General features: G+C 41.9%; 1 protein-coding gene across 1 annotated transcript in view; it reads left to right on the top strand.

Moving 5' to 3' along the window:
• The first annotated feature begins 426 nt into the window (after nucleotides 1-426).
• Nucleotides 427-19,780, top strand: part of LOC146990943 (inactive dipeptidyl peptidase 10-like) — a 49,617-nt gene continuing 30,263 nt past the window's right edge. Inside the window, exons 1-4 of the mRNA XM_085802135.1 lie at nucleotides 427-501; nucleotides 5,657-5,771; nucleotides 6,809-6,904; nucleotides 18,695-18,789. Coding sequence (XP_085658261.1) covers nucleotides 445-501; nucleotides 5,657-5,771; nucleotides 6,809-6,904; nucleotides 18,695-18,789 — 363 coding nt within the window. The 5' untranslated portion in view covers nucleotides 427-444. The remainder of the gene's footprint in view (nucleotides 502-5,656; nucleotides 5,772-6,808; nucleotides 6,905-18,694; nucleotides 18,790-19,780) is intronic.

The raw sequence follows: 19,780 nt of genomic DNA, 5'->3' as shown, positions 1-19,780 counted from the left end.
ACAATGGACCTCTTCAAAATAGCCAGAAATATATAATGTGACACAGGATGTTCGCAGTAATTAGAAAAATAAAAGCCCATGACAAAAACTGTAGCACAATATAATCTCTGTTACCATGAGGTGCATTTAAAACCCATAAAACAGTATTTATCTTAATTATCTCAGTGTTTTGTATTGTAATCTTTTATTATAAAAACATTTATTAACTTAAATTTCATTGTAATGTTTTGGGGGAAGCACTGTTGTGGGTGGAGCTTGAGATGAGGGCTTTTATTTTGAAAGCCAGGCCGGAAGGTCTGTGCCGCTTGTCGCCGCTGCTGCTGCTAAACTGGCGCGCCGACAGGTCTGATGTTATTACCGGGGGGGAGAGCCAGAGCCAGAGCCGCTGGATAGACACACCACACCACACCACACCAGACCAGACCAGACCGCGGCTCGGTCACCATGACGGCGTCTAAAGAACCGACCAAGAAGAAGCCTAAAGATGGACAGCAGGACGAGGTAGAGAGAAAATAGACTACTCTATCACACATTTAAACCCCGTTTTGTTTTTGTGTTTTACTCCGAGGAGGTAAAAGCTGCGTGGACCCTGACAGGCTGCAGAGCAGACTGTGGAGAGGACAGAGTGGAAACTGGTGTGTAGATGCGCTGGTGCAGGTATCAAATGGAGAAAAGGAGACAAAAATACAAGGAGCATCGTATGCATGTCGATATTGATGTGGAGTAGCTTTGTTTATTTCCTGCAATATCAGAAGTGAGAACTGGATTTTGCATTTTGCACTTTTCATTACAAGTTTTTTTTTTTTTTTTTGCACAGCTTCCAGTTTTCCATGAAGTCACAATTTGCAAAGATCTCACATTTATTTTTTTATTACTTTATTTTTACAGGGACAGCGCACAATGAAAGTAATTGTACCAGAGTTAGCTGACAGCTCATTTCCATCTGTTGTCCCTGGACAGGCAGACAGAAGAAACAACGATCAGCACACTAAATACAATACATAAAAATGAAACAATACATACGATTCCATCAATGTGATCAGAGTACAGGCCTGTCAATCATTGGTGGTTACGCTTTTGTGTTTCTTTTAGCCAGAGCTTCAGGCTGGACTTAAATTCTCCTAGGCTTCCTGAGTCTCTTATGTGTGTAGGTATAGACTATATGACTTTAATGGAGAAAGCAGATTGTCCAGAAGCTGTTCTTCTATCTGAACTGTGGTCCTTCTGAACATTAAGAAGAGTAAGAAGTGTTTGCTTGTGTCTGGACTCTGTAAAGTGTTGAAGTCTGACAGCGGTTAATACACCACAGTAGCCTCTGCTGAGAATTCAAATGAGGCTGGACTGTAATCACACAGAGCAGACTGCTGCTGAAGTATGGTGTGGAAAATTACACTTTTATAGCACCGCGGTATAGAAGCAGTCTAGTGTGTAGCTGCTCCTGGGTCAGTTCTTCTTAAAAGCAAATATTGAATTGAGTCCTGATCTGAGAGTCCAGCCTCATGCTTCCAATCAGTTTTATTGATTTTATTTTGGCGATAAAGAGGTAGAAAGTGTCTCTTCTTCCTGGGTTGCCTGTCTTCTCTGGGTTGCCAGGTTTGTCTTTTTGGTGAAAATGGTTAAAAACGCTTTTGTTTTTATTTCTAATTCTCACTCCTAAGCGGAGAAAAATGTGTTTGTTGAGTCTTTTTTCTGTTTTAATCCCTCTGTCTCTCTCTCTCTCTCGCTCAAACACACAGCCAAACAAACAAACACACACACACACACACAGACACACAAACACAAACCCTGACACACTCGCAGACACACTCACACTCAAACTCCCCGCTTGCTTTACTTTCCACTGAAGTGAGTCGGATCAACAGACTGTTGCAGTGAACTGTGTCTGCTAAAGCCTCACACACACACACACACACACACACACACACACACACACACACACACGCACATGCACATTCACACACGCACACACATAAACGCACACAGTGGGTAGAGCATCTCTTGCTTTGCACACCACTGGGCCATCGACTTCTCTGAGTATTAGTTCAACATCTCGGAGCTAATTCTCTGCATGCAAAGTGTGTGTGTGTGTGTGTGTGTGTGTGTGTGTGTGTGTGTGTGTGTGTGTGTGTGTGTGTGTGTGTCTGTGTGTGTGTGTGTGTGTGTGTGTGTGTGTGTGCGTATTAGACTCAGTTTTTCCTGCTTCATTAGTAAACAGTTTCCACCTCACCAGTGGTCCATGTGATATTGTTCTGGGCGCATTTGTGCATTTTCAGCTTCAGCGTCTGACTCATTCACACAAAAATGTTTTTTTTTATCATATTATTAATCCTTCAACTACACAAAAGTGTGCGTTTTATTATATTGTAATACAATAGTCTTGAGTAGCAGTTGTAAATCTCAGGAGGATGTGAATAAACAGGGCTGAAACTGAAGGGATGGAGCAGCAGAGGTCAGAGAGATGTGAAGCTTCTAGAGGTATCGGCACATGAAAATGTTTTTGTTGTCCAGGATTCTCACAGCGAACGTATTCTTTTTAATATCTCTGCTGCAGATAAGAGCCGAGCCGCCGGCCTGTTGTAGAAAAAAGCTTTGCCGTGATGGGGGGATAATCACCGCTGGGCAGACAGGACGAGTGTAAAGCTGCATCAGCCAGACGGCATATTCAAAAATCAATCCATTTGCTAGATGGATAGCAGAGGTGAATGCTAACAAGTCTGTCTGAGTTCATTGATAGGAATGTTTTCATTCCGCATGTTTAAAGTTTTACAGCTTCAGTTGCTTAGAAATATGCAGAAATAATCCATCCATCCGTTTTCATGGATTAGTTGCTTTGGCTGCTTGTTGTGACATCACAAAGTCACAGGAAGTCCTGACGGCTCATTTTCTGAGTACAGGCTGTGTGCATTTCTCTTTGATACTTCCACAGTATTAAAGGGATAGTAGCATTTTTTTAAAAGTGGGGTTGTATGATCTACAAATAGCCCCTAAGTACTTTAATTGCAGTAGAAGACTCTTTGCACTCCTCCCGTTAGCAACGCCAGCCCATAATAGCCCTGCCCAGAGATTTACAACATACAGTGTTGTGAACAGACCCAAAGAAACGGCCTATTTTCACGGCCTAAAAGCGGTTTTACCTGAAAAAAAATAGGGGAGGGATACGTGAGTTGGTTAGGTCCAAATAAAAACTGTTTTTCCTGCACTTTGAAGGGCTGGAAAAAATTGTATTATAGTGAACAATGGAACTGTGTATTTTTTTTTCAGGTAAAACCTCTTTTAGGCCGTGAAAATAGGCCGTTTCTTTGGGTCTGTTCACAACACTGTATGTTGTAAATCTCTGGGCAGGGCTATTATGGGCTGGCGTTGCTAACGGGAGGAGTGCAGAGAGTCTTCTACTGCAATTAAAGTACTTAGGGGCTATTTGTAGATCATACAACCCCACTTTAAAAAAAAATGCTACTATCCCTTTAATATAGAACCCAGAGCTGATCTATAATCACACCACACGTTGAAATCTCCTCCATATGTTATGCGAGACCTTTTGATAAAATGCCAAAGCGAACAACTGTGGAGCTGTTAATTCTGAGAGGGCGATCGTTTTCTTGTTGAGTTTTTGCTATTAAACGCACTAGTGAACAGTGAATAATTAAAGTGTAATTTAATTACAGTTGTAGACGGCCGCCGACGGGGAGGGGTTTGATGATAAACACGCTTGCCGAGGCCCGGCGTGAAGAATGCGGAGATGAGATAAGGCGGCGTGATGTATCTGTGTCTGAACGTCATGTTTCATTTTAATAGGAACAATCAGCAGAGGCAGGTGGAGCTGCAGGAGCTCAGGTACTGTGGCTCTGTGGTAATAGCCAGCAGGGTAAGAAGGTCAATGCTTTATATGAGGAATGGTCTGTTGGGGGGTTTTTTCCTGCATTTTTGTGATGCAGCGTTGCAAACAAGCAGGAAATCAGAACAGGAGGGAAAAGCCACTGCAGGTGGACACATCGGAGGGAAAGGTCAGGTGTGTTTTGCCTTGTTTTTACAGATGTGCACACCTGGGGAGTGTCACATCCAACCACACCTGGGTAGATTTTATTGATGCACTATAACATATCTTTTTTTCCCCTGATGAACAGATGACTTCCTGCTTCTCATAACCGATGCAGATACCGATAACCAATAACATTTTTTAATAGTTTATATCCACTCCTGAGGTTAAGAAAGGCTAAGATGCAGTGAGTGAAGATGAATTGAACATTACAGTATAGCGTTGCCTCTGACTTAAAGGGATAGTTCAACATTTTGGCATATTGGCCCATTGCCATAATCCCTTTAGTTGTAGGAGTAGGTTCGTTACTTTTAATTGTCGGTGCAAGCTGTTTTTAGAACGGCGGAGCAGAGCTGTGAGCTGCTCAGAATTGGATTTCTTGGTTTCCCTCATCAAACTCAAATACACAATCCAACAACTCCACAACTGTCTTTGAGGTAAATTCATGCAAAACCGCTGATGTGCGTTCCCGTCTGGGGGCAGTTTTTTGGTAAGCAGTCTCTGTATTTGCCTCGAAAACAACTTGTGGAGTTGTTGGATTGTGTATTTGATGAGTTTGATGAGAGAAACCAAGAAATCCCATAATGAGCCTCCATAGCATAGCTCTGAGCAGCTCACGGCTCTGCTCCGGCGTTCCAAATATAGCTTGCACCGACAATTAAAGGTAACGAACCTACTCCTAAGACTATAGGGATTATGGCAATGGGCCAATTTGCCAAAAAGTTGAACTCTCCCTTGAACCAAATAATATAACCAACATCACCACTGTAATCAGAACAAAAACAAGATCAGTCATGACCTTTCAAAAATCAACTTTTCAAATCAATTTAGGGGGCAAACAGGCTGATAATTAGCAAAATCAAGGCATGTTGGCTGATTATAATTGGCTCTAGTAATGTCATTATTGGGCTTATCTGTGTATTTTGGCCCATAATTATCAGCCAATATCGGGATAATAATAATATGTTTGTCGTGCATCCCTGGTTTATTTCCATCACATTTACAAAAGAACAAGCTAGTGTTGTTATACATTTGTGTGTAAGTGCTGAAACCTTTGGTGCCTCCATCCAAATCCAAATCTGACACTGATTTGATAGAAAACTTCAGGTTGGCTCAGGTCAGATCGGCTGCACCGAGCTGCTGGAGTGGAGTTACTCTGCTGTTACGGCCAATCACAGAGCAGCACTCTGATTGATCCAGGCTAACATTTCCCAGTCTCCTCTTGAGGCCTGGCGCAGCGTCATCCTCGGCTTTCACGCCGTTTATCATCATTTAAACCTTTCATCTCCGATCCCTCTGTGCTGTTTTTTCTTTTTTTTTTTTTTTTTGCACCTGCAGGAACTTGAATCACGGCCTTTTATTGCTTCCTGAATGGTTAAAATCTTGTTTCTGCGCGGTTTGTTGTGGTCGAGCCCCCCGACCTCAGCCTCTTCAACACCTTCTGGATGAAGAGGAACTCATTAACGCTCTTGTGGCTGGAATCAGCGGGGTGGAGGTTGTTGTTGTTGTTGTTATCGCAGCCTGATTTCTGTGAAGTAACAGTGTTGATGGGTTGTTTGTGTGTGTTTGTGTGTGTTTGTGTGTGTGTGTGTGTGTGTGTGTGTGTGTGTGTGTGTGCAGGAGTTTGTGGACGTCAGCCCGCCGCAGAGGAACTGGAAGGGCATCGCCATCTCCCTGCTGGTGATCGTGGTGGTCTGCTCGCTCATCACCATGTCTGTGGTCGTCCTCACACCATGTGAGTAGTGAAAAGAGGAAGTGGCATACAACTATAAAACAACATCAATTAAAGGGATAGTCCAACATTTTGGAAAATTGGCCCATTGCCATAATCCCTATAGTCATAGCAGTAGGTTCGTTACCTTTAATTGTCAGTGCAAGCTGTTTTTAGAACGGTGGAGCAGAGCCGTGAGCTGCTCAGAGCTACGCTACATAGAGGCTAATGGGATTTCTTGGTTTCTCTCATCAAATTCATCAAATACACAATCCAACAACTCCACAACGCTCTGGTGGACAAGTTGTGACCTGCACATTCACCACGCTATGAGATAATAACACAACGTTACCAGACAGAGTTGTTTTCGAGGTGAATTCATGCAAAACTGCTGACGCACATTCCTGTCCGGGGGCAATTTTTCGGCAAGCAGTCTCTGCATTTGCCATGAAAACAACTCCGAAACCAAGAAATCCCATTAGCCTCCGTAGCGTAGCTCTGAGCAGCTCACGGCTCTGCTCCTCCGTTCTAAAAACAGCTTGCACCGACAATTAAAGGTAACGAACCTCCTCCTAAACCCTGAACCTACCTCCAAAAATGTTGAACTATCCCTTTAAAGAAAGAAATAAGGGAGAAAATGTACATTTAATATATTATTCATGTAAATGTTTGATCCTATTTTTATGTCTGCATGAATATAAACACTTAAAGCGCTTCTTTGTGTTGCCTTTGATTGTTTATGACAGCATCGCATGCTACGGAGGAATCTCATGTGAAATCTGCTGTGTGTAATGTAATACTGTACACCCGTGTGTGTCTATGTTTGTGTATTGGCCACATGTGTGCGTTCATGCACATGTAAACAGATGAATATTTATAAACTCTCTGCGTCTCCTTCGCTGCTCTCCACCCATTTGTTTGACTTTAATCAGGAAATCTCCAGACGTCTTCTCAGGCAGCGTTTGACGCAGCGTCGTCCTTTGAGATAAAACCATGTGAAAATAGAGTAGAGTGGATTTGATTGTGTCTTCTTTTTTTTTTTTTTTTTCGCCCCTCCCCAGTGGAGGTCCCCGGCAGCAGCAGATCCAGACTGACTGTGGCAGATCTGTACAAACCAGAGTTCAGCGTTCACGACCCTGAAGCCATGTGGATCAGCGGTGAGTCCTACATCAGCATTATTCAATTTAAAAACTTCTCTCTGCTCCATATTGGATCAATAACTCCACCTTTTTTCAAACTTAAAGGGATAGTAGCATTTTTTTTAAAAGTGGGGTTGTATGATCTACAAATAGCCCCTAAGTACTTTAATTGCAGTAGAAGACTCTCTGCACTCCTCCCGTTAGCAACGCCAGCCCATAATAGCCCTGCCCAGAGATTTACAACATACAGTGTTGTGAACAGACCCAAAGAAACGGCCTATTTTCGCAGCCTAAAAGAGGTTTTACCAGAAAAAAAATACACAGTTCCATTGTTCACTATAATATAATTTTTTCCAGCCCCTCAAAGTGCAGGAAAAACACAGTTTTTATTTGGACCTAACCAACTCACATATCCCTCCGCCCAGGGTTAGCGCCCGCCGATCAGCAGTTGGTTAGGTCCAAATAAAAACTGTTTTTCCTGCATTTTGAAGGGCTGGAAAAAATTATATTATAGCGAACAATGGAACTGTGTATTTTTTTTCAGGTAAAACCTCTTTTAGGCCGTGAAAATAGGCCGTTTCTTTGGGTCTGTTCACAACACTGTATGTTGTAAATCTCTGGGCAGGGCTATTATGGGCTGGCGTTGCTAACGGGAGGAGTGCAGAGAGTCTTCTACTGCAATTAAAGTACTTAGGGGCTATTTGTAGATCATACAAGCCCACTTTAAAAAAATGCTACTATTAATATACTATTAGTATAGATTGTTTTCTTGTTCAGTTTTTGCTATTAAACGCACTAGTGAACAGTGCTACTATCCCTTTAAGAACTATTTCCAGTGTTAAAATGAGCTGTGAATCTCATATCTTTATGAAAAAAACAGCCGCTCACCTTCTTGTGTGTCGCTCGGTGCGTAAACACCAAGGGGGCAGTTGTCGTTCTGAGAAGTGAAGCTCACTTCCGCGTTCAAAAAGCTGCAATCCCTTGGGCTGTCGCTGGGGGCTGGCTCCAGAAGGGAGCAACTCCAATTGAGCCCCATGTTAAAATAGCCGATTTTACAGCTTTAAAAAACATATTTACAGCCTGGTACATTTCATTTTTTTGGTCTCAACCGATAGTTTCTACCCCCGCACACACTCTGAGGGGGGTGAATTTTTTTAAACTCTACCGTTTTACTGTTATTAGGTTTAAAGTTCTGGCCAATTAGGGCGCAGAACCGTTGAGTGACAGGTCCGGCGACCGCTGCTACGAGGCCAGTGGGCGGGCTCTCGGCCGGCCAACGGCCGCACCGCTCCAAATATGGCAAGTAGAATCCAACATGGCGCGGCTCAAACCCCCGTAGTAGCGGCACAAAACAGACTCCCCCAAACCAATGGGTGACGTCACGGACGCTACGTCCATTCTTTTTACAGTCTATGGTAAACACATGAGCTAATTGAAGTGACCCCTGCCGAACACACGCATGTCCAGACACAGATGGCCTCACAGTGTCATGTGGAGTCAAGAGCAAGAGACCCACAGTGACTCAGGGTCAGAAGCCCTCCCACCCACTGATCAACCAGATTTAAGCAATATAATGATAATTATGACACAAGAGTGCAAATTCAAAATGATACCACAATAATAAGAGAAACCTATTTATTTTATCTCTTTTCTGTGTTTCCTCAATAATTTAATGTGTTTATGGATCCCTATTACATTAGCTGTTACTAGTGCAACAGCTACTCTTCCTTGGGTCCATGCATATGAATTCAATTACGATGATATCTTATATGCATACAATTTCATCAATAAATTCCCTGCCAACAGTAAAATTTATAACGTGTTACAAAATGCATTGAGATAAAAATTTCATAAAACAAAAATCTGCAAAAACAGGTAAAGAGTTTTCCAGGCCTTTACCCAAGAATAACCTTTTTAGCTCTTTTTTCTTTACTTGTTGCTTGAGTTATAAAATATGACAATGTATTCCACCTCCATGACTCTATACATAACTGTTTTTCTCATGGCATTACTGTAGTTCTTGTGAACGAGCTGCAGGAAAAACATCCTCACTTCTCTCCCCTGTTTGCTGAATTAATAAATGCAAATGCAACGTCCACTTTTCTATGAACCGCAACCATAATTATTATATTTTAATTGACCAGCCTTGATTATACCTTCCAGAACTGCGACCTTTCTTTAACCCTACCACCACGGTTGTCGTGCACGGAGCACCGGAGCGAGACAAAGTCAGCGATGAGTGAAATGCATGGTTGGACGTTAACTTTAAACCAATTATCACAGCTTTAAACGTGCAAGAAGAGATGGAGGAGAGGAAGAGCTGCAGGTTGGATGGGCAGGGCCGTTGTATAGGGGAGAAAGGTGATGATAATTCTAGGGGCCCAGCGCCCAGTGGGGCCCATAAAAACCCCAGTAGTCTAATCTTTGTATGACTGATTTATTCTGCGTAAGACCCTGACTAATACTCATAGTACACTGTAAAAACTCAACATCTTTCCAAGAATATTTGTCTTATTTCTTGTCCAAATGTCTCATTTCTAGTCAAAACTAATCTCTTTCCACTTAAAATAAGACTCATTACCTAAAAACTTGTTTTTAGATCATTTTCACTTAAATTCACAATAAATAGAAAAATCTATCTATTTGTGCTTGTAATAAGGAAGAAAAACTTGCTCCACTATCAGATTTTTTCTACTTATTCCAAGTGAAAATCAGCTTGAAAGAAGTAAAAAGTGTCTAAAAACAAGCTACTTTTAATATGATGTGTCTTATTTTAAGTAGAATGAGATTTGTTTTGACTAGAAATGACATTTTGACTAGAAATAAGACAAATATTCTTGCTAAGATACTTGAGTTTTTGCAGTGTAATGCTGCATTAGCATCAAAACAAAGAATGCTAAATAAAAAACAATAATACATACGTAGTCTAAGAAAAAAAAAAAGGAAAAGTTAGGGGGAGGGGCCCACATTAGTATTCTTTAAGGGGGCCCAGAATTCCTAGCAACAGCCCTGTGGATGTGATAAAGCCTGATGGAGCTGTTGGAGGTCTTCTTTAGAGCAGCTGTAGCTCAGGCGGTGGAGGGGTCGGTCATTAATTGTCAGATTTTGTCAGCGCGTCCTTGAGCAGGACACTGAAGCCCAGTTTCCTCCCTCGACTGAGAGAAACTCAGCGTATTCACATCTCTCTCTCTCTCTCGACTTGAGTTCTCCAACCTTTCTCCCACTCTTTGCTCCGGGTCACATCGCCGACACCTCCTCATCACACCCCCCCTCCTCCCCTATGTGTTACATAAGAAGTTTCTCTGCTGGAGGTGTTACAGCGCAACCTTGATCTGAAACCGAGCAAAAAGAAAAGTCAGAAACATCCATGTTATTTAAAGAGATAGTCTAACATTTTGGTAAATTGGCCCATTGCCATAATCCCTATAGTTTTTAGGAGTAGGTTTGCTACCTTTAATTGTTGGTGCAAGCTATTTTTAGAATGGTGGAGCAGAGCTGTGAGCTGCTCAGAGCTACGCTACGGAGGCTCATGGGATTTCTTGGTTTCCCCTCATCAAACTCATCAAATACACAATCCAGCAACTCCACAACGCTCTGGTGGACAAGTTGTGACCTGCACATTCACCACGCTATGAGATAATAACACAACGTTACCAGACAGAGTTGTTTTAGAGGGAAATTCATGCTAAACCGCTGATGTTTTTCAGCAAGCAGTCTCTGTATTTCCCTCTAAAACAACTCTGTCTGGTAACGTTGTGTTATTATCTCATAGCGTGGTGAATGTGCAGGTCACAACTTGTCCACCAGAGCGTTTTGGAGTTGTTGGATTGTGTATTTGATGAGTTTGATGAGGGAAACCAAGAAATCCCATTAGCCTCCATAGCGTAGCTCTGAGCAGCTCACGGCTCTGCTCCGCCATTCTTGCACCGACAATTAAAGGTAACGAACCTATTCATAAGACTATAGGGATATTAAATGTTGAACTGTCCCTTTAACCGGTTCTTCGATGGATTGAGTTTGTACCCGAAGAGGAAGAAGAGAGAGACAGAGAGTAAATACTGTAGCAGCCGTCGCCTGAAGAGCGGAGAAAGGAGAAAGAAAAGGAAATCACTGCGGTTTGTTGACAGCGTGACAGATAAATTATTGTTTCAGTGGTAAATTCCGGAGCGTAGATGACTAAATATCTCCCTAACACCTTTCTGGAGAGTTGCCGGCGGTGACAGAAGGTATAATAGGAGGGAAGAGAGACACAAGGACAGGGGAGACAGTGAGAGATGGTTTTCCCTGCTCTGGATATGAGGCAGAGATCCACTGCCTGCTGTGTCCTTCCCTTCCACAGGGGGATAATACTAATGACTAGTCCTGTGGCCTGTGGCTTCTCATTATGGGCTCTGGTTGGGGTGGCCTCACACACACACACACACACACACACACACACACACACACACACACACACACACACACACTGTTATAAGTCTACCTGTGCTTGCGAGGACCTTATTTCACACATTTGATCTGAACACGATGCAGGTGTCACGACCGATTTGACCAAATCTGTCTCAGCTCCACCTCCTGCTGTTGATACAACTACACCATATGTCGTTTTTTAAAGCTGCTATAATCAATATTTCACTATAACAATGATCATATTATCATTTTTTATGACCTTTACGGTGTCTGGGAGTTTATTTTTGTGGTTTTCAGCCCCACCGTTTGACGACTTTGCTTCAATTTCACCGTTTTCCAGGCTGAAATGTGCTTTTGGCCTTCTTCTTTTGCTGTGATTTGACGGCACCCGACTGGAGAATTGGTCCCACCAAATGTTTATCTTGTCACATGGATGAAAACAGGGCTGCAGCTGTACGACCGGTGCAGGATTTTGCAATTTTGTGATTGTTAGTCCCATTTTCTCCAGACGTGCTCGTCTGGTTCATATATTTTTATTTATTAAATGCAAGAACGATTACTCCAGCTGAAATCACAAACCCTCTCTCAGTACCTGCCGACATTATTGCGGTATTACTTTATTTTTTATCCTGTTGTGCAGCCTGCATTCAGACGGAAGCGTATTTACAGCTTGTGTCTGCTGAGAAAAAAAATCATTTTTTGCACATTCAAGGACTCCAAAGCTTTGTCTCGCGATCTCGCACAGCTCTGGTATTCCTGTTACAGATCAGCTCTTGAAATTGATTGCACAGAAACAGTGAAAACATCATCTTAGCAACCTACCAGGTGCCTGTAAAAGAACAAAAAGTCATGAATTTTAATGATACACTCTTAGAAATAAGGGTTCTAAAAGGGTTCTTCTAGAAGGGCCGGGGTTCTACCTGAGGGTACCTTGAGGATGTTGTTATGATGCTATAAAGCCCTTTGAGACAAACTGTTTGTAAAAATGGGCTATACAAATAAAATTGCCTTGCCTACCTGGAACCATTTGCTTCTGAAAAACCCTTTCCTGAAGAAAGGGTTTTCTTGGAAAAAAAAGCAGCAAAATTACAGTTTCGACTGATCACAACAAAGACGCAAGATGATTAAAGTGATAAAAAAATAATAATAATAAAATGTCCAAAGCACAGTCTTGACTAATCTCACAACTGATCACATGATTGATCAGAGGAGGAATAAACCATCCTACATCTGGCAAAATGTAGATTCTTCATACATATTTATGATTCAGAAATATATAAATCAAGTAGAAATTAAATTCTGCAGTTGAAAAATAACCTAAAACGTAATAATGGCCAATAACGTAATAATTTTGGCCATTTAAAATGTAATTAAGCCAAAAATGTAATACATTTTTGGAGCCAATAACTCAAAAACTTGTTGCAATAATGAAATAACGCATTAATAACATGAATATATAATTAATAATCATGAAAAATAACATTAGTATAATGTAATGAGTTATTACATTATTGGCTGGTAATTATGTCATTGGCCTAACATTAAAAAAAAGATTTGACAATGTAATCTTTTGAAAAAAAGGGTTTTTCAAGGGTTCATGGTCCTTTCACACCGGAGACGTATTTTTCGCGCGAATAATTCGCGCATTAATATTTTTTTTCGAACCCCGGTTTTCATCACGGGTCCTTTCACACCTACCGCGAATGTGTCGCGGCGAAAATGCGACATAATTTTTTTTCGTCGTGCGGTCGATTTTTCCGAGCTTTCGCCCGGCGAATAAACGCATCAACCAATCATGTGCCGTGAAAAGGAGGTACGTCACAGCCCCCACGTCAGAACACAGACAGCTGTTTCCCATAACAGACGGTGGCCGCACAGTCTCGGGCCGCCACAGTCTCTCACAGGAAAAATAAGTTGTTCACCGTCTTTGCTCTGATCTCTGCCAGTCAGCCTCCACCTGCCGTCTCTCTGGGCACGTACACACACACACAGACACACGCACATGCACACGCGCACACACACACACACACACACACACGGACATGCGGGCGCATGGACACGTGCTTGGCCGCTAATGTAAACAATAAATAACCTGTGTCTCGGAGGAGAGAGGAAGATGAGGAGAAGAGAGGAGGAGGAGGAGAGGAAGAGGAGGAGAAGAGGAGGAGAGGAAGAGGAGGAGAAGAGAGGAGGAGGAGGAGAGGAGAGGAAGAGGAGGAGAAGAGAGGAGGAGGAGGAGGAGGAGGATGAGGAGAGGAAGAGGAGGAGAGGAAGAGGAGAGGAAGAGGAGGAGAAGGAGAGGAAGAGGAGGAGGAGGGGGGGGTAAGTGGAAAGAGGAGAGGAGGAGGAGAAATAGCAATAGTGTGTTCATATCAGATATTGATCAGTGATCAGACATTGAGCTGCTGCTGTGTTGAGTAAAGTTGGTAACAAGACAACAGCGGCATAACGTAGCGAATACATGAGGGATAATTAACAGATTAAAGAAATGACGTGGAGGCGAAGAACCACCCGTCGCAAAGCGAAACTTTGGAATCTAATCGTCACATCTGTCGCATATTCGCGTCGCCGCCGGTGTGAATGGTTTTGATGCGAAATATTTGGCCGCGAATATTTCGCAATTTCGTGTCGTTTATTCGTTACGTCCGCGGTGTGAAAGGGCCGAAGGACCTTATATGGTTCTACTTAGCACTATTTTTTCTAAGAGTGTAGTCAGAAGATAGTGATGTCTGAGGCTCATTAATTTGGTGGGAAGCTACAGGTAGCTGAGGTCGGGGGTCAGGCTGCATGGTTGCCAGGTGACGGATTAGCCGTAACAGCCAGGAATCACAGGTAGGTGTCGGCTCAGGTGCGACAGAAGAGTGAGAGGTGAGTTTTTTAGCACCGCCGTATTGGATTTTTCATCCCAACAGGGGTCAGACGTCCCATTAGCGCTTTTGTTGAGATTGATGACGGAGGTGGGAAATTACAACCGGCGTAAATCTAATGTGCGTGCGTGAGAGTGAAGGATCCAGGGGGGGCGAGGGGGGGGCTAGAGTTTACTACCCAGCAGCCTCCTGCAGGTGTAATTCAAACAGGTCTGTAATGGAAATTGCTTCCTTGACAGCTCCCCCAACTCATTTCCTCTCCTCTCCTCCAACATCCGAATCAGGCTTCAATAGCCGCTCGCACCGTCATTTAATAGCACGAGGGACACTTACATCAGATCTCTTATTATTATAGCACTTGAAGAAACACCAGGCTGTTGATGAATTCAGAGAAACAAAGGAAGTGAAATTCATGATGAGCGTCTCGTCCTCTCAGGAGGCCGAAATCACGTTCAGATGCTTCAAAAAAACAACCCAAATAACTAATAATATAGAGAACAATTAAGATGTGAGATTGCAGCTCACAAACAATCAAACACATCAGCACTCAGATGTGTTTTCTGCACGTTCCTGCAGCGCGATGAATGCAAATAAATAATGTCATCAAGCTCACAACCGGTTGTCTGAGATAGATTAGATCCTCGGTGTCGGTGCGACGTGTTGCTGAACACGCCACTGGATGCTAACTCTTCCAAACTGGCCTTAAACGCAGCATCGTGAGGTGATAAAACCAATCATCATTTATCAAACTGAGGCCAAAAGTTAGTTAGTGCTGATCATAAAGTTTCAGCCTCACATATTGGCTGGTTATTATTACATCATTGGCCAAGTATTAAAAACGCCCTTGAAAATGTAATAACTGCTGCCGATAATGTAATAATACATGGATATGACTGCTGTTCTTAGAAATAATAGTTGTTATGCAGTTTTTGTGGAGTTTGCTCATCAAAAATAGGTCTAATGGATGGCATTGAATGAACTTTATTGATCCCGAAGGAAATTCTCGACATACATAGATATATAGTACACATGATGTTGCGGCTCTCTCTCTCTCTCTGAGGTGTCAAATAAATCATTCCAGCTTTAGTTATAACATTGTGAAATGTTTTTTTAATATTAGCCCAATAACATAATAACCAGCCAATAATATAATAACTCATTATATTAATGTTATTTTTCATTATTATTAATTATATACTCATGTTCTTAATACCTTATTACATTATTTGCAAAATGTTGTTGAGTTATTGGCTCAAATAATGTATTACCAGTACATTATTGGCAAGTTATTACATTTTTGGCTTTATTACATTTAAAATGGGCCAAAATTATTACATTATTGGCCGTTATTACGTTATAAGTTCTGACAGATGATAATGAGGTTTATTTCTCAGCTGCAGAATTTAATTTCTACTTGATTTATATATTTCTGAATCATAAATATGTTACATTTTGTGGTAGTATCTACATTTTGCCAGATGTAGGATGGTTTATTCCTCCTCTGATCAATCAAGTGATCAGTTGTGAGATTACTGTAGTCAACACTGTGGTTTGGACATTTTATTATTATTTTTTTATCACTTTAATCATCTTGCGCCTTTGTTGTGATCAGTAGAAACTGTAATTTTGCTGCTTTTTTTTTTCCATTTTCACTCCTCAAAAGAGAAACTCAGAACAGAAACGATGAGAGATAAGAGAGCGTGGCGGCGGAAGGGGCTCAGACGCCCCGATTGATTGTTTCAGACGACGGCAGACAAACACCGCCGAGATAAAACGTGCCACATAGCAAAGAAACTTCAGGATAATAAAGAAAAACAGATAAACAGTGCTCCCTCTGCTTATCACTGACTTTCTTACATCATCATCATCATTATGGATGCTGCACTGATTCTCCTAGCAACAAAAGCACCCATATCATTCCCTATTATCCACTCTGACATTTTCTATACGCCTATATGAGTGAATTATTCACGCAGTCGTTGTTTACACTGTGTGTTCTTAATGTATGGTTAACGTAATGTACTGTAGAGTTTGTTTACATCACATTAACCCGAGGATGAAGAAAACATCCAGGTATTACATAACAGATCAAGATGGCCAGCTCGGATGATGACGCCTGTACAAAACAACAGACATTAAGCAGTGGCCCGTATGAATAAAACAACCTGAATGATGCATTATTCATCATGATGTTATGTGTAATAAGTAAATCATTTAGAGACTGGAAATAATTCATGATTAGATAGCGTAGATAAAGTATGGAGTGTTAACAGTGCCTCTTATTGGCTGCGTATTTGACCTGTCCACAGGGCCGTTGTATAGGGGAGAAAGGTGATGATAATTCTAGGGGCCCAGCGCCCAGTGGGGCCCATAAAAAACCCCAGTAGTCTAATCTTTGTATGACTGAATTATTCTGCGTAAGACCCTGACTAATACTCATAGTACACTGTAAAAACTCAACATCTTTCCAAGAATATTTGTCTTATTTCTTGTCCAAATGTCTCATTTCTAGTCAAAACTAATCTCTTTCCACTTAAAATAAGACTCATTACCTAAAAAATTAACTTGTTTTTAGATAATTTTCACTTAAATTCACAATAAATAGAAAAATCTGCCAGTGAAAGTAAGTTTTTGTGCTTGTAATAAGGAAGAAAAACTTGCTCCACTATCAGATTTTTTCTACTTATTCCAAGTGAAAATCTGCTTGAAAGAAGTGGAAGGTGTCTAAAATAAGCTACTTTTAATGATGTGTCTTATTTTAAGTATAATGAGATTTGTTTTGACTAGAAATAAGACAAATATTCTTGCTAAGATGCTTGAGTTTTTGCAGTGTAATGCTGCATTAGCATCAAAACAAAGAAGGCTAAATAAAAAACGATAATACATACGTAGTCTTAAGAAAAAAAAGGAAAAGTTAGGGGGAGGGGCCCACTTTAGTATTCTTTAAGGGGCCCAGAATTCCTAGCAACGGCCCTGCCTGTCCATATACAGACAGGTGTTCCCGCTGCTTCCGCCTAATTAGACCCGACCGGCTCAGATAAATCACACGTTTCCTCTCCGGTGTGCCGCCGTCGGAGCGTCGACCTTCTGCCCAGGTGAAAACCGCATCCAGCACAAACATCGGGAGCCGGGAGGCGGACCCCGTTTGTTCCACTTCATTACTCGGACGGTCGGCGCTGTCGGAACTGTTTGCGTTCGGTCACTGGCTCAAATTTGCATGTCAGGGCCCACGGGAATGAAAGCGCCGTGCAAACACGTCTCACCTCTGCAGCGTGTCCAATGAAACAAATTGATTTCAGAGCCGTGAACGCTCTTTCCAATTCTGGACATTTACTCGACAATATGCTCAGCAAGTTCCCTAAATTTGCTCCTTCTGAGCTTTTCACCGTGGATAAAGATGGACTTCAGACACAAATTCAGAGTTTCCAGCCACTGCTGCTGAAAACACAGTGGCTTTCAAAGTGTCAAGCATGAACACAGGAGCCAGATTATCTGTCTGCAGGATCGTCTGGTGCATTTTCCTGCAAACTTTTTGCACATACAGTGGCATGCAAAGGTTTGGGCCCCCCTGATCAAAATGGAATCATCTCCAAAAGGCATAAAGTTACAGATGACACAATCCTTTTACATTTTAAACAATATTTATATTATTTTCATCTTTTACATTTTCAAAATGACAGAAAAAGAAAAGTTTGGCCACCCTGCATAGTACCTAGTAGCCCCCCCTTTGGAAACTATCACAGTGTTCAAGTTCAGTCCAAAACTGAACTAGTTCAAAGTTCTTTTTTCTTTTCTTTGTTGCTGCAAGCTATTATTTTTCAAAATCATTGCCTTGGCCCATATAGAACCACAGACATCAATTATTTGATTAGTTTTAACCAGTATTAGTTACTTTCTTCAAAAAGTAACTGAGTTACAACGTGATGAAAGTAATTAGTTACCAGGGAAAGTAACTATTGCGTTACTATCTTATAAAATTCTCAAATACAGTATGTCAAATTACATGGACTTCCCTCTCTATCGTCTGTTTATCTGGTACTAACCAACTGGGTCAGTATTCCTCCACACAGACAGGCTCCGCGACGCGCCGTATCACTCCGCCTCTTCAGGTGTTGCCAGATTGGCTGGTTTTTCCGCTACACATTAACGCCTGTTTACAGTGTGTTTTAGCTGTGTTTCTGCCTGGAAGCCTCTATGGAAATCTGGCACAGCCTGGAACGAAGCCATACTGTGAGAGAGCGCCGTTCACAAATGCCAGAATGAACGCGTTCTGGCACAACACGGACTATCATAGTCTGTAAATAGTAAATATCTTGTCTGATACCTTGGTCAAAGTTATCTGAGAGCTCAAGCTTTCCCATTCTTGTGCAGGCTGCTGCTTTGTTTCCCTTTTTCACTCTAAAACTGCAGAAAACTAAAATAACACACTGATATTGATTAAAATATTGCAAAAAAAAAAAGTGTTTCATGTTTAATTATGCCTTTTGGAGATCATTTCATCTTCCGCTTCATCTCTCTCCGTCTCCTCTCTCAGATTCGGAGGTGGTGTACAGGAACCGAGATGGTCACGTCATCAAGTTCAACTTCGTCCTGAACGAGACCGAGGTCATCCTGAGCAACAACACTTTTGTGAGTCTTCTTACAGTACTGCTGTGAAGAAACTTTTTTTTTTCTCCCACAGACATATCTAATATTTTAGAGTTTGGTTTGTGCCAAACTTTGCTGAGGTGAGCTTGTCCTGCAGCCTGGTCTGAGCAGCTACATAAAACATCATATACATAAAACATGTCATATAAATAAGTCAAACTTGTAGTGAAAGCTTGTGATGCTCCTGCTGAAAAAAACTGATATAGATACAGATTCTTTTATCATTATTGGCGTTTTTTTATCAACGGGACGAGATCGGTCAAAACGGAGGGTTCAAGCAAAGACGCTTTATTTTGGTTCAAGCTAGCTACATCGAGGGTAGGTTAGCTTCCTGTTTCAAAGTAAAAGCACAAATCCTATCGTCATGGTTTTCTGTATGTAAAGGGCAACGGGTGTTTTATTTTGTGAAAGTAACCGGAAGTGCGTTGGTCACAACGGCTAGCTTGAGTAGCGCCGAATTCGTCCGAACAAAATTGTAAACAGCTGGTATTTAGACAAATTAACGACACACTGCTGATCTAAACAGCTACTTTCTCACCTAAACATGTTTGAAATGTCGATAAAGGGATATATTTACAGAGTTTAGAGCTAAAACGACTCAGGTAGCAGGCAGGCTAACACTACCTATACACTTCCAGCGTTTGAGCTAAGCTAATTACGGGCGATATGGCTCTATCTCCCTTGTTACTGCACGCACAGTCGAAAGGATGGTGTCTATCTGCTGGTCATGGACTCGGGAGTGAGGCAAGACACGAAAAAAAAAATGTTGGTGTATCCCTTTAAAAAAGATGTGATCAGGAGGACAGGGTCTGCTAACGATGCTGCCGGCCAGTCTCACACACTAATCCATAACAAAGACACACACCCTCCTCCTCCTCTCCTGTGGCTCGATCCCCGGGGGCCGCCAGGAATCAAATCATCATGTCAGCGCTGCCGGCGGCGGCTCGACACTGTGTTACCTGCAGAAATCGGG

This window comes from Trachurus japonicus, chromosome 2 (assembly GCF_045865225.1).
Source record: "Trachurus japonicus isolate A0001 chromosome 2, Traja_1.0".
NCBI lineage: Eukaryota > Metazoa > Chordata > Actinopteri > Carangiformes > Carangidae > Trachurus > Trachurus japonicus.
This window is presented reverse-complemented; position numbering and strand designations above follow the sequence as displayed.